The following is a 16,200-nucleotide window of genomic DNA, read 5'->3' on the forward strand; positions in this document are numbered from 1 at the left end:
TGCACAATTAGGGTTATATATCAGTGGGTACATTTTTGACATATTTTTGAATCCTTTAAACTCCAAAATTAATCAAAAAATTGACTGGATTCTTTATCTTACTCTAATTTTGAAACTACTTGAACAAAGTTGTATATACATATACTGTATATGCAATTAAATGATTTAATATGAAAATCAATTAGAACTTATTAGTTGCCCTGCTTTACTGGCATGCTTGAATACTTTAATTGAGCCCACCAAAAAAAAAGCAGGGAAAGATTTTATTTCCACTTGGAATAAACATTTTCTTATTCTTTCGATTTATATAGATTCTGACACCCTTTAACACCTTGCAGGGGCTTACAGAAGTTCAAAATGAAGTGGACTCAAAAGGAAGACCTCCAAAACAAGAAATATCTGGATAAGTCATGACTTACCTTGCTTTGTCTTCTCTTTATAAGCTCAGCTAACAATTGTGGCCATAATTCATTATGTCTCTACACACTTTTGGCCAGCTCTTTATGAAACCCTCTCCAGTATTTTTGCCAGATGAGCAGCTTCTTCTTGATTTGCACCTGAGCACTTTGAATTCCCCAGCTCCTTCCATCTTTCCAGAGAACCTACTTACAAGGGCAGTCGTCACTTACCTCTTGAACGCCACAAAACTGTCAGATGGCTTGCTTATAAATCAATGAAAATATTGTTAAAAAAATACATTATTCCCATATAATTTCTTGGTACATTTTAATATATATATATATATATGTATATTATATATATATATATATATATATTACCAAACTTAGTTTTCTAATTTCTATATTGTTCCCAAAACAAAGAACTTGGGATATAACACATCACTTAATTAGCCCAGGAGTCCAATTAAAACAGAAGCTGTTGGGAACAAAAACCTGCAGTGACGGTTGTCTAGAAAATTCCTAGTTAATATGGTAGTTAACTCCACTCCAGGGCTATCCCAAGATAGATGCCATATTATACAGTATATATTATACATATGCACACCTACAAAACGTCTTCTCATAAAGAAGTCATAGACATATACCTCTTTTTATCATTCACTTTTATGACTTTGATCTTGTGTTGTTTATATTGCTACTGCAGGTTTGCATTCCTCTGCAGTGTCATTTATCATAAGGTCACTTTAGGCCCATAATACTTGTATATTTTCATTTATCTTATTTTACCATGTCTTTGATATCTTCATGTGGATAATTGTTCAATTCTGTGAAGATCTTGACAGATACTGTACATCATGAATGATTTGTCTGCAGCGTATATCGATGTAGTGACTCATTTGTTATATACCAGGTGCCATCCAAGAAAAGTTAGAGGGTCTTATAATGTACTCTTTATACAGTTAGCATTACACAGTATAAACCATTCAAGATCTTACATTGATATATGTTTACTATAATAATAATTGTGTACATATGACATAAAAGGTATAAACGTAAAATCTTAAACTGTGTTCCATTTATTTTTAAATTGACTTACATTCCTGAAGCAGAAATATGATTTTTTTATAATAAATAATACTTTAATAAGTTGACATTTTTTACCATTAACTGTAAGAACCGATCTTCGACAGCTAATGTTTAATGTTAAATGCACTGTGTGTTTGCTTATTTTCTATAGAATATCAGATTCTCATAGTTACTATGGTATGGTGCAGTCTTCAATCCCCCTTGTAAATTAAATTTGAGATCAAACAACCTCAGCTATACTCGAAGAACAGAGTGTTAATTAAGTCAGTCAGATATCCTTGTAAAAAGGAGATGGCACACAGTTTTCTGACTGTGTCTAACATGCTCCAATTATGACTGTATGACCAAATTTAGAGAAATTGAATAAGATTGGTAAGCCTTAAACAGAACTTTTTCTAAAACAAGAACTGTTCTTTTCTTTGCATTGTCATATCATTTTTTCTCTATTTTTGTGTGAACTATATTGCCTTGAACTTTTACTAAAACTTAAAAGAAAAAAGCATATTTTGATTGTGGAATTATTTGATCATGTGTTACACTGGTGCTTGAATCACCCTATGAAGCAAACTAAATGCTGCAGAACTTTAGTAATTTTGGACAAACACAGCTAAATTAATCACATTATAATGAAGTGCTATCAGCAAATAAGTTAATAATTTTTTTCACAAAATATAAGGTTTACTTAGGAGAATTACAAAGTTAGTGAACATTAATCTATCACGGTTCACTCTAATTGTATGTTAAGTCATTGGACTTTATTCTTTTGAAGGTAAGACTTTCTTGTATTGAGCAGATGACTTGCAGTTTTGTGACTTTTATCATTCATCGTTATTTTACAGATCTGTACACATAAGCAGCTATGAATAAGTCAATAACTTCAGCTTTATCAGAAATCAAGCTAAATGTTCAATAAAGAAGAGAACAGACAAAAAAACACCTAACATACCCACTTTAAACAGGTTCATTTGAAAGCCAAGTACTCAAAGACGGCTTCTGCTGCACCAAAACAAGAACCAGAGACACACAGTGAGTGGGGGATATCAAAGTAATGTACTTGATGAAGTGCCAATGCTGGATGCTTTAAATTGCTTCTGTTTCCTTGGGCTGTGGAAGAAAAATGCCATAGTGTATGTCTTAAAATTCCATTAAAAGCAGAAATTTGAAAACTTTTACAACCGGACGTGCTGCCGGAACTAAGTCCAGATGTGAAAAACAGTCAATGCCAGAAGACATGCCCCTCCAGCTACATTCTTAAAAATGACACCTTTTGAAATAATAGTGTGGCTGTAATGTGCTTTAAAAGTGAAATACGGACATCGCCCGTTTAAAGTTTCTGAGGAGTATCTCAAGATCTTTTCTATTTTAAGTTGTTGTCCTGTGCAAGCTGTGCCAGGCCATATGGTTATTCAGAGAAGGACCCTCGACTCCGTAGTGGAGGGCTGCAGTGATACAGGTTTTCGCTCCAAACTAATTTTTTAATTAAAACTCAGTAATTCTCGTCAAAAGCCATTCACTGCATGCTTTACTAATTTTTGTGTGCTTCAGTTTAGTTACCTCGTTTGTTAACTTGCCCAATCCTTAATTACTATATATAAGCTGCATTACGTTTTTCGTTTCTTCTTCTATTCTAAATGAGATGCCAATAACAATAAGATAAATGTGACAAAGGAACCAGCAGCTCACTATCACAGCTGCTCGCATTTATTCCTGATTTTCTTTGCCCTTAATTATTTGCATTCATAAACTATTTTGGAAAGACAATTCAAATGTATTTAACACATTGTCACGCTGACTCACGTTTGAGATATTTAAGATACTATTTGAGATATCTCAAATCTCAAACTAATTTCGTAGTGTCTGAAAATTGTCTTCTTCTCCATCAAGATATTCATATTGAATTTGAAAAACGTTTAAAAATGAGGACCGCATCTTGAAATGACCTGCAATGTGTCAAATGTCACATAATTCGAAATTGTGATCTTGAAATAGATAAGGAATTCAAACTGAAAAAAAATCTAACTTTTAGAAGTGATTGGAAAACATCTGGAAATCAAATTTAACATATTTTAAAATGCATTCAGATTGAAATACTTCTGAAATATAATTATCTACCCGTCTTGTAAACTGGCTTATCCGGAGCATGGGGTTGCAGAGAACCTGAATTTTAACCCAGTTATCGTGGGGCCAGTTTAGCATCGCTGGTCCTTCTAACCTGCATATTTTTGGATTTGGGGAGAAACCCGGAGCACCCCGAGGAAGCCCACACAAACATGGAGAGAACAACCAGACTCCAGGGAGCACCTGAGATGTGAATCTCCGTGTCTTGCTGAGAGGCTGCGGTGCTTAAATTGTTGCACCCAAAATGTATTTGTAATATTTTGGAATCCACACAAAGCTTTACTGAAATATATATTAAGGGTTAAAGATAAGTGGAAATTGAGCTACACTATAGGTTATAAATTCGTTGATATGTCTCAGTGTTCTCGGTCCAGTTCTGGGGCTCCATTAACTGATGTAGAGCCTTCGCAGGAAGGGGCACTTAAAGTGTTAAAGTTGGCATATTCTAATACTGGCATTATGAAAAATGAAATACATCAAAAAAGGTCAAAGACGTGGATAGCCGCTAGACACATCCAATTAAATGTAATTAATAACATAAAAAACATAATCCACCCAGACACTTCAAGTTTTACAAACACACTGTGGGGTTACAAAGAGCGACTTACAACACAGAAACAGTGACGGCAAAAAGTGGAAGAGCTTTTGCCCGGAGGCTTCATTACAGAAACTGACTTCCCCGTTGCAAGGAAGTGCAACTTGCTGCATTAAAAATCTTCAAACCAGGGGACCCGCGAATCGTCCGATGGTTGCCTAATGTGCTTTCATAATAAAACAGGTCTGCAAGGACAGATAAGGCCATTTTAATGGACTCCATTACAGTTTGATGCAATTTTAAATATAGGCCTACGTATCACATCCTGAAACGAGGATTCAGAACACGAAGAGGCAGAAGCCTTTTAGGAAAGTAACCCTCCTCAGCGCCACCCCGATTTTGGCCTTCGAACCCCGTAAATTATATTTTGGTTCGCAGGGCAAGAAACTTTCTAAAGTGAGCAGCTCCTTTAATAATAATAATATGAATACATCACCCGTTTCAGAAGACGCGACTGACGTAAGAGGCGTTGGGTTCAGTTTGTTTTCTTAATATTGCGGTCATTCTTTCCTTCACAGTCCTCTAGATGGCGATCACGGCACAGACAAGTCATTTCTTAAGTCCTTAAAAACTTCAACATAAGAAGTGATCACCTCAGTTAAAACGGTATAGATGGATTATGTGTGCGCCATAGATTATTTTTATTACACCAAACAGTACGTAGTTAGCAATACGTTCTACATACTTTAAAATGTAGAGTTACAAGGTGTGACCTCCAAATTTCTATATGGCGTGAAAATACTTACGCATTCTGATGCCTTCTAATATAGCGCCTATCAAACAGCTGCTGTTTCCCAAACTGATACAAATAAAAATTTAGGACTCCTCTGGTGTTGTCAAGTGCTGCTGACAAGGCAAAAGAGGAAGCTCAACTTTGTCTGCAGACCACAAAGGAAATGAATTTTAATAAAATAAAGTCAAATACAACAAAGTGTAAATCACCGGGTCACAAAGACAGGAATGCAAATTCTATCAAATGAGCTACAGTCTAACAAAGTGCGAATGGCGTTCCTGTCTGTGCCTTTCGATTTTATGGGGTGAAAGGCCAGAGCCCAAAAGTTAACCTGACGTATAAACAGCTCTGGACTGGACAGCACTCTTACGTACCTAAAGTGTAAACAATTATTTTAAAAGAACACAAGAACACCGAATTAGTATTTAAGAGTTTATGCGCTTCCAAAAGCAAATGCAAACCTAGAAAATATTCAACGGAGTATTGGATTTCTTTCACCAGATGTATGCCGACTGTAGGCTGGACTATACCACCGGTGCCACGCATCTCCGCTGAGGAGTTCCCACGGTTACTCTGTTTCTGTGCGGATTTTTTATTTCATTTTTTTTTGCTTGCTTGCCTATTTGTTTTTCTCACTCTATTCCGAAACACGTGGACAGTAAGGATATTTTAAGATTGACTTGTAGCAGAAAAGTACAAAACATAACACACTGCTAAACAGATACAATCAAATAAGTCAAGACACAATCACTGACAACAACGTTATCATGCAGTACAAACACTCAGGAGAAGCACAAACGTGAATAAATATCGTTAACCGTTCAGAACTGAGCAGCACTCCTATAAGCAACAGAATTCAAAATGCCCTTTGGCGCCTCCACATTTGCTTGCATGACGTTTGCGCGTGCGAGCCATCGGCCGGCGTCCCGTGCAGGTTAGGGCGCTGCATGCTTTATTCATTACGATTGTCTCCCATTTATTTTATTAGCAGATGCGAGCATAATAAATGAGCCCTGCCCAGAAGTTCCATTGAACGAGTTTTACGATTGTCCTTTAACGAACTACTTTCTCCCTGTTGCTTCTGCCTTTGCTAACGTTAAAGACAGCAGGCAGACTGCGCCACGTTGCTCGTCTCCCTCGACGTTCGGGTATCCGCAGGTGCCAAACGACCGGGTACTTTACGGAAGCTGTAAGCCCTCAAGCCATTTGAAGCCCCTTTGCCACGCCACTCCCCGGCCCGATAACCATCCTCAGTTTTTATTTCTTTGTGTCTCTCGCTGATTTCGGCTGCGTTAGCCCGTAGTATTGACAGCAGACATGGTTTTTTTTTTAAAACAAACCCGCTTTCAATCTGAGTATGTCACGCTATTTTGATTGGGTTAGCAGCTTCAAAACATTGAAGATCTGGGCATCCTTTGAGAAGACAAAGTGGAGTAAATGTTCTCCTTATCAATGAGTGGAATGCGGGTTTGAGTTGCACTAGAGAGGGAGGTCAAGGCGGAGAAACGGAAAGCTGCACACTCCTGCCCTTTGCACCCACATCCTCACGCACACACCCCGCATGCCCCAGACGCCCCGCCCACCTGAGTGCCCACCCACTCCCGGACTATGTGCTACTTACATAGGACCCTGCAGGTAAGCACTGTTCTCCCAGCCCTCTGTGACCTAGACAGCCTAGCAGGGAATGACCAGTTTCTTAATGCCTGATCTGACACAGTGTGAGGAGAGCATCCATCTCAGGCTTTCCATGTGCCCATTGTCTCCTCTGTCTCGCTCACAGTATGTTTGCTGCAGAAGATGCTACTGTCTTTAATCAGGATGTGCAAAGGTCAGGATGAGGCATCCAGTTGTGGACTACCTCAAATTTCCTTGAGATGAAGGCAAATCATTGTTTATGTCAGCAGAGCTTCAGCTTCATGGTTGGCAGGAGTTTAGGGATCTGAAAGGTGTGCAGCTGTGCAGAACAGCAGGCCAAGGTATGGTGGTTTGGTGATGATGCCAGGATCGCAAAATACAGACTGGAATTTCATTCCAATTAGAAACAAAAATGAGGTGGGCTTCATCTATCCCCATAAGTCAAGGGTCATCTTGTGTTCTGCCGGGTGCTGGACGCCATAATTGTGCGAACAAAGAAGTGCCCTTGGGGGCGGGGCATCGTTGCTACAGAATATCCTTATAAGTCGTTTTCTGAAGCTAACGGCTCTTATTGTAGCTCATTGCTAGGGTTGCTGTGGTGCTCAGGAAGCTTTGAGGTTGGAGGTTTCATCTGCCGCCTTACCGCTTTCACATCTAACTTCACAGGGTGAGGAACTGAGCCCTCTTTGCACTTCCTGTTTCTGCTGTAAAACTGTCAAGTAAGACGTGTCCATTGCACAACATCTTGGGTGCATCACTAACCAGTGCGCTGCTCCTCCACTAGCTGGCTGACTTCTCCTTGTGCAGCTGAAAGCCTGGCTTGCTTAGCAGTAAGCAGGAGAACTGAGTAGGAGGGCCTGATAATCTGGGACACGGGCAGCTTGGTCCTGCTTCATCCGGAATCTGTTTCTGTCCTAACGGCCTCTTGGTGTCTTTCTACTTAAGATCAGCCAAGAATGTCCAGGAAGGTGGTACGCACCAGTAAATTTCGGCATGTCTTCGGACAGGCAGTCAAGTCAGACCAGTGCTATGATGATATCCGCATCTCTCAGATGACCTGGGACAGCAATTTCTGTGCCGTCAATCCAAAGTTTGTAGCCATGATTGTGGAAGCCAGCGGGGGAGGATCCTTCATGGTGCTGCCACTCAGCAAGGTAAGCTGACCAGAGATGTGACCATCCACTCGGGGCACCTTCAATAAAATAAGGGTGGGCAATGTTAAGAATTAGTAGCTTTTCATTTATGAGACATGTCCATCGGATGTTTGGAAAAAATCTGAAAATGAAGCAGGGCATCACCTGCCACTCAGGGAGGCTCAAGTCGTGGCAGGAAGACAGATGTCAGAATGTAGAAGGAAATGGATGGATACAGAGATGGTGGCCAGAGGCCTAAGTAAAAAACGCCTTTTAGTTCAAGTGACTAATGACAAAAGGTGACAATACTATGTGTGATTAAAAAAGTAAAAAGCGTCATAGGCTAAGGGCCGGTTAATTGGAGAACACAATGAGGTCAGAGTTGGTCAGATGTGAGCAGGTTCAGCATTCTAACTGCTCCTATTTTATTCATTGTTACTCAGCAGATCATCTTGAATTTCTTCATTGTCACAGTTTTTATGATTTTAGAATTAAAAGGAGAGCATTGGCATTTGTCACCCGGAACTTAACTGTTCTGCTCAAAAATACGGAAAGGTCGGGCGAGGCTCTCAGCACGGTTGCTTTACCTTAAAAGGCGTTTTGAGCTCCACGCTCAGCACAGGAAGCAGTAGCTGTCACAAGAGGAAATGGCCTCCATGTTGGGAAGAATAAGACTGAGGAGCAGAGCGTAGGACCTGAGGCCTAGTCCTACACCTCTGCAGCATCACCCATCTCTTTCTGGGCGTAATGGGAAAGTCTCTGTTTCAGTTCCAGTTAGTGTCCCCTAGAAAGCCTTGTTTGAGTAGAAGACATTTACAGTCTAAAATGGAAAATGTGTGTGAGGGTGTAGAAGTGTATGTGAGTGTATGTGGGGCAAGGCTCTGTGTATTCCTCAATATTTACGTAGGCATACACAAGTGTGTCATTCCCTACACAGAGATTTGTATATGAGGCACCATAAATTTATGTTGGTGACTTTGTGAGTTTTAAGATGTCCCTGTGGGGTTGTGTATGTCAGAGAGTGTACGCATGTGTGTGCTGATGTGTATTTGTGCATGGATCAGTGTCCTAGTGCGTGTGTGTGTGTGTCCTTACTGTGTAATGATATACTCAATGACTGACATTATATAAATCATTATTGTTACTACTGTGTGCACAAGTGGATTTCTATTGGAATTAATGCATGCATATGTGAGTGTTTTGGCTCTCTTGCATACTGGTGTGCATTTCTGCCACTGCACTTGTTTGGTCTCCACCCTTGACATTCTGTGTGACCAGAAATGAGACTCTCAGTTAACCAAAATGTCACATCAGTATCAAAGACACGGCACGGCAGTTGTAGCAGTGTATGCACGAGTAACGCTACAACTGGCTACAAGGGGCCTGTCTATCTTTGTCATGCTGCTATAGAAAGATTCATCATTATGAAAGGCACTATATAAGGTCAAGAGGGACAGATTTAAAAGATGCTGTATTAGATACAGAATTCAGACCCTTTCACTTTTTTCACATTTTGTTATATTGCAGCCTTGTGTTAAAATCTTTTAAAATCATTTTTCCCTCTTCAAGCTGCACTCAATTCCCCAGAATGACAGCGCAAAATCAGGATTATAGGAATTCATTTGCAAATGTATTAAATATAAAAAATGTAAATATCCCATTGACCCAAATATTCAGACTCTTTACTCAGTACTTAGTGGAAGCTAATTTAGCAGCAATTTCAGTCTGGAGTCATCTAGTGTCTAACATGAAGAGCTTCACACACCTCGATTTGGAGTTTTCTGCCATTCTTCTATGCAGATCATCTCAAGCTTGATCTGGTTGGATGGAGATTATCAATGAACAGTTATTTTCGGGTCTCTCCAGAGATGTCCGAGCTCTGGCTGGGCCATTCAAGGACATTCATGGAGTTGTCCATAAGCCACTCCTGTGTTGTCATTGCTTTGTGACCCTGCAGCCACATCTGTGGCCTAGAGTGCTCTGATCAGGTTTTCATTAAGGATATCTCTGGACTGTGCTCCGTTCAGCTTTCCCTCAACCCTGACTAGTCTTCCAGTCTCTGATGCTGCCACCATCATGCGCCACTATTGGAATGGTATTGCACAGGTGAGGAGTGGGGTCTGGTTTCCTTTAGACCTGATGCTAATCTTATTTCTCACAATTTGATAGTCATTTAGGCGTCTTTTTGGAAACTCCAATCAGGCTTGCATGTGTCTTTTACTGAGGGGAAGCCTCTGTTTTCTGCCTCACTCTGTGCTGATTGTGCAGCGCGGCCACAGAGAGCTTAAACAAGTCGGCACATCCACATAATAAAGATATGGCTGGTGGGCTACAACCATCTCAATAATGAGCAAAAAAATAAAATGCATCTGAACGAAATTTCAAAAGTAATGGGAAAGGGCCTGAACATTTGTATCAACTTGACAGTTCATTCTTTTATTTTTAAGAAATTTGCAAATGTTTCTAAAATCCCACCTGCTCTTTGTCTTTCCAGGGTATTGAGTCTTGCTTGATGTGGAGAAAAATGAATTTAAATGATTTTAAAAACAAGGATGTAACAACAAAATGTGAAAAAATAAAGGGGGGGGGGGGGTCTGGATACATTCTGAATGCATTGTACATCGACAGATATACAGGTGTGAAAGACACTATACTGTATAATGGATATATAATAAGGAGACTATATGATAGATATGTACATCAATCAAGGCACTACATGATGGATACATAGATTGACAGGAAAGGCAATATATGATAGATAGATAGATAGATAGATAGATAGATAGATAGATAGATAGATAGATAGATAGATAGATAGATAGATAGATAGGTGTAAGGCACCATATAATACATATGTATAAAATTAATTTGCAGTATTCCAGCAGCACTATAGAACATAAAGTCTCAGTGTGGAACAGTAAACACAAGAGCCAGCCCTTCTGTAATTGTGAGCCTCAGAGGTGCACACATGGAGCACAGTTGTTGTTTGGTGTCTCTGAATTTCCCAAAGTGCTCTTGGGCATCTTTGACTGAATCCCCAGCCCTCCTGCTGTCTTTTCTACTTTGTCCAGTTAAGCCCAGCTTGCCCATCTGCCCATCTGGTCATTCTATTTCACACTAAACCAGTGGTTCTCAAACTGTGGGGCGCGAATGTTGCCATATGTGGCGTAATTTCTCTATTATTAGGGAAATTTTAAACTTGTAGCGGTGTATCGTCAGCAAAAAATATAGGAATAAATTTTATCAGGGTTTCAAAAAAAACGTTAGGCGGGCGCGATTAAAACTGTTATGAAAACTTGGGTCACAAATACTTAAAGGTTGAGAAACGTTGCCCTAAACCAAGCATTTTAAAACCAATTTTATCAGCTGTGGAAATCTGACAGAAAGCTTAATGGCATCAAGTAGAGCCAGAATGTGTGTCCCCAATCATTTCAATCACTTTGTATTTGAGTGTTTCATGAAACCCAAGTGTTGAGCTCTCCATCTGCCAATGCTTACTTAGGTCTGCATCACCTTATCTGTTATTGGAGTTATTGCTAGTGGTCAGAAATAAAAGTGTGGGTTGGTGTCAGTTTGACTGTCTCCTTATATTACAGACGGGCCGCATTGACATGTCCCAGCCTACAGTCTGCGGTCACACTGGGCCAGTCCTGGACATTGACTGGTGTCCACACAATGACAATATCATCGCCAGTGGCTCTGAGGACTGCAGCGTAATGGTGAGAAGGAGCTCAGCTGTGTCAATCACCCAGTCAAAGCCAATCAGCACGTCTGTACTTAGTGCATCGTTTTATTTTCACTCCTTAGATTTGGGAGATTCCAGAAGGGGGCCTGGACTCGACCAATGACAGAGTCTGTTGTGACCCTTGAAGGTCATTCCAAGCGAGTGGGGATTGTAACATGGCATCCCACTGCACACAATGTACTACTCAGCGCTGGTAAGTGGAATTTTCACTGTTGTCCAGTGATGGCTACCTACAGGAGCCACAGCTGATTTTTGCTTTCCCTGTATTTCAGGTTGTGACAATGTTATTATAATTTGGAACGTGGCTAAGGCACAGCCAGTGATCACGCTTGACTCCCTACACACGGACATGATCTACAGCGTGGCCTGGAACTATAATGGCAGTCAGATCCTCACTTCATGTAAAGACAAGATGATCCGAATCATCAATCCACGTAAAGGCAACATCATTGCTGTAAGTGTTTTGATGGCTATAGGGGTGGAATGGGGGACAGATAGACAATTGGCACCCATTTGGTCAATTGCATTTTTTTCAATTCAATTAAATGTATATATGCATGGTGTTCTTCACAGAATTCTGATTTACTTACAAATTAAGTTAAGCAAACACACTGTAAAACAGAATACTTTCAATTTGATTGTTAACAAGACAGAATTGAGATATGGCCTTTGACAATGGAGGACAGTGTTATGATGAATGGCACCGATGGAGAAAATAAACTTCAGAAGCACATAGTTGATTCTAACAGACAAAGTCACAGTTCTTGTGGCTTCTCGTTCCAGTCTTTGCTCTCTCCTGGATTTCAGGCTGACTGTTGACTGATTAGTTTAGGTAGCAGGGATCAGTGTTCATGTCAGGGATGTTCTGACAGGTGGGTGGACAGTGCCTGTCATCTGTCCACCCAATGAAAAATCCATAAAAATTAAGTTTTAGTTTATTTTGGCATATGCTTGCCCTCCCTTTACATCCAAAAGGCCACACCAAAATGACATGCTAGTAATGCCACTAGTCTCACCATCACATGGTGGTGTGCCCTTCTAAATGTGAAGAATGAAAAGAACACAAGAGCGACTCTTCCCTCATCCAGCAGTTCTCATTGCTTCTTGAGACGTGTCAGAACACACAGTATCCATTAATTCTCCTTCATTGTGATGGCAGTGGCACACAGTTGGCAATGATTAAAGGCACAGTGTCCTTCCAGACAGGATATTATACCAGCTGCTGGTCTGGGAAAGGATAGGCCAGCCTAATTTTTTTATTTCTGTGTCAGGAGAAAGAGAAGCCTCATGAGGGCAGTCGGCCTGTTCGAGCCATCTTTGTCTCCGATGGAAAGATTCTGACCACTGGGTTCAGTCGAATGAGTGAAAGACAGGTGGCGCTGTGGGACCCGGTGAGTATACTTCATAGACCCTGCCCCCCCACTGTGCTTCACAGGACTCTGAAATGTCTCTTTGTTCACTTTTGTTTTTGTAGAATGCATTTTCGCAGCCCTTGACCCTTCAGGAACTAGACACGAGCAGTGGAGTGCTGCTTCCCTTCTTTGATCCCGACACCAATATTGTCTACCTGTGTGGAAAGGTGAGATCTAATGTCACAGTGTCATTTAACACTCACCCGCAAATACAAAGAAGAGAAGACACACACAGCAGAATTTCTTACAGTGGTGTTTTTGACATGAGGACTGTGGTGAGGCCATCCCAGAATTGTCCTTGCTCTGTGCAGAGGGTAGACGTCTTTAACATTAACACGATCTTACCTAGCGATTCATGTCTGTCTTTGTCACTGATGATGGGTGAAACATACAAAGTCACGCAATTTTCAACTAAAATAAATCCAGCAATGGCATGCTAGTGCCTGGTCTCTCTCAATTGGCATCACAGCATTGTGATACCATCTGACATGGTCACCATCTGACATGGTTCATCATTAGAAATTTAAACATAAAGTAAAGTGAGTAACTGCTCAGGCTAGAAACTGACAAACTCAAATGACAACACCTTAAGTTTAGAAGCAAACAGCTCTGAGGTGGAAAAGGACACCTCTGTGACAAGAACATGGGCAGGACACGCATTCAAACACACAAGCACATCCAGTAGCAGCATTATCTACTGGGCGGCCAGCTTCTTTTCCACACTCTGGATGGAGCACACATAGGCTTCTTTCGTTGCTTTTTTAAATTGAACATGGCCCTCCTGAAATATGGATGAAAATCAAAATACAACATAATGTCCTATGAACAGTGCATTCCTTATATTGATCTCCTTTCTCATTTTTCAAAATACTGCAGCTGCCTTTAAGGCAGCAAATGGTACTGGACTTCTTGGTCCTCTTCACTGGTATGGCACGCAAGGCCTTGACAGGAAAGACTCGCAACAAAATGTGTGACTGAAAAAACAACAAGAGAATGTCCTCATCTAAATACGCGGATGACCTTAAAGCCTCATCAATAAACTGGACAGCTGAGGTTGGACATGCACACACACAGCCAGGGGTATGGAGGACACTGCAGGGCCAATTCATCCAGGTCTGCAGCACCAGGCAAGCACACGATTTACAGACTACATGAAGCAAGATTTCTCCAGATATGTAAAGACATTGAGCTTATGACAGAGTGCTGAAGACAAAGCTGGGGTTTGTTCTAAGCATTTTAATAATGAGTTAAACAACCAAAGGAAGCTTATTTACTGATTTTGCACAACATCTCGTGTGGCTGTGCCATCTTGTCCCCTAATGCGGAATTCCCACTTGTGTTAAAGTAACTCTGAACTTGTTTATTCAGAGAGGGCTTCAGACCTAAACACTTCAAATGTTATTTTAACGTTGTGGATTCTTCTGTGCCCATTCCCTGCGTAACACACACACAAAATGTGCACATAGACATGCACACGCACACACATTCATACACAGATGTACACCCACATGTCTCACACACACACACACACACACATACACACTATCTTGTTCTCACCTGGACATTTTCTGTATGTAAAAGCCCAGGGTGGGTTTCCATCAGCCCAAGTCAGTCATTCGTCCCCTTTACCAGTGTGATACTTGTTAGAGGCACAACCACTAAGTGCAGGCCTTTACCATCACTTTACTGCCACTAGTGACACCATCACTCCACACAAAAATCCTGCAACACCTGTACTGTGACTCCCATCCAGCCCCTTGTAGTGTCTCTGCAAATTATTTCAACCTGCCACAGTCTCACAAGATGGAGCCTCTGGATTTATGTTTGAGGTGTTGGGCCCTGCGTGACTCTCAGTCTGTCATGACGCTGGTCTCATGATTTTAAGAGACACTCTAACTGTGCGCTTTACTGATGGGCAGACGCTTCGGTGAAAAGGGAGCTCAAGTGACCTGCCACCTACCTCCCTGCCTCTTTTACAGGGGGACAGCAGTATCCGCTACTTTGAAATCACAGATGAGGCACCCTTTGTGCACTACCTGTCCATGTACAGCAGCAAGGAGTCGCAGCGTGGCATGGGGTACATGACAAAACGAGGCCTCGAGGTGCAAAAGTGTGAAATTGCTAGGTAAGTGGGCCGAGGGAGCGCAGGTATGCAGGTCTTTATGTATTCAGCGTTGTCTCACACTCATGCGTGTATTTGGTGTATGTCGCTGGGTGTCCACAGATGGTGAGCATCCCCATGTCCTATCATATAAAACTCATCTTATGTGTGGATGGGCAAATGAGGGCACAGTTGTGTGAGTATGTCCAGCTTGAAGGACAATGTCATGGTCTCCTCTTCTCCTTGCAGGTTTTACAAACTTCTCGAGCGTAAGTGTGAGCCCATTGTAATGACAGTCCCCAGAAAGGTAAGTCTACTTGAGGATCGGGGCAGTGCAATGGTCTCCATGCCCAACTCACAGTGACCAATTTCCTGTCTCTTTTCAAAGTCTGATGTATTCCAAGAGGACTTGTATCCAGACACGGTTGGGCCTGAGCCTTCCGTGGAGGCAGACGATTGGTTCTCAGGGAAGGACGGGGAGCCCATCCTCATTTCCCTGAAGGACGGCTTTGCCACCACAAAGACCAGGGAATTCAAAGTGAACAAAGCTCTGATGGTAAAGCCTGTCGCCAAAGGTGCTGCTGGCATTGACTCATTTGTGAGTATCAGTCCCTCACCTCAATGTGCCCTCACTGGTGTCTCTCCACTCTAGTGTGTGACCATTGTCCCTTTGATCAATTGTAGGACGTCAACAGCCTGATTGAGGAAGTGAAGAAACTGAAGGCCACGGTACAAAGAACAGGACAGGAGGATAAAGGAGCTGGAGATGAAGGCAGGCTTGTAGGTGGAGGGCAACCCGCTTAGCAGCGCCCTCAGTCACCTCGAACCTGCTCTACCTGCTTCCTTCATTTGAATTTTATGGTTTCTAATATGTATTTGCAGCACTGTGTTAGTGCTGCTCTAAACGTTTTAAGACATTCTGAAATGTAGCAGACTGGCAGATGTGATGTTGTGGGGTGTATTTTTGAGATTAAAACCAGAAGATGGCACCAATTTGTCACTCCACAGTTAAAATTCCAGATCATTATGAAATCCTGTTTTGCTCAAAAGATACTTTGTAAGTTTGTGCTGCCCCTAATTCCTGGTTAATTCCAAAATGTATGACGCTCCCCCTTGTGAAATAAAACTCTGCCCTTTTTACAAGCTGTGTGACTTGCTTTCCTGGCAGATCCTGTGACTGTGGAAGGGGGCAGGAAAGCCTCTTCTACCCCTGGAATTCAAGGTGTGGCATGGGAATGCTT

The 16,200-nt window shown here is 41.5% G+C and overlaps 1 protein-coding gene across 1 annotated transcript; it reads left to right on the top strand.

The window, feature by feature from the left end:
• The first annotated feature begins 7,256 nt into the window (after positions 1–7,256).
• LOC114661594 (coronin-1A-like) lies at positions 7,257–16,102 on the top strand. The gene is given in 12 exon segments (XM_028814721.2): positions 7,257–7,722; positions 11,298–11,420; positions 11,509–11,535; positions 11,537–11,639; positions 11,719–11,900; positions 12,718–12,837; positions 12,921–13,025; positions 14,838–14,983; positions 15,209–15,266; positions 15,348–15,557; positions 15,644–15,694; positions 15,696–16,102. Coding segments are annotated over 12 exon segments (1,371 nt in total). The 5' UTR covers positions 7,257–7,524; the 3' UTR covers positions 15,744–16,102.
• Positions 16,103–16,200: the final 98 nt, after the last annotated feature.

The sequence above is a fragment of the Erpetoichthys calabaricus genome, chromosome 12 (assembly GCF_900747795.2).
Source record: "Erpetoichthys calabaricus chromosome 12, fErpCal1.3, whole genome shotgun sequence".
NCBI classification, from domain to species: Eukaryota; Metazoa; Chordata; class Cladistia; order Polypteriformes; family Polypteridae; genus Erpetoichthys; species Erpetoichthys calabaricus.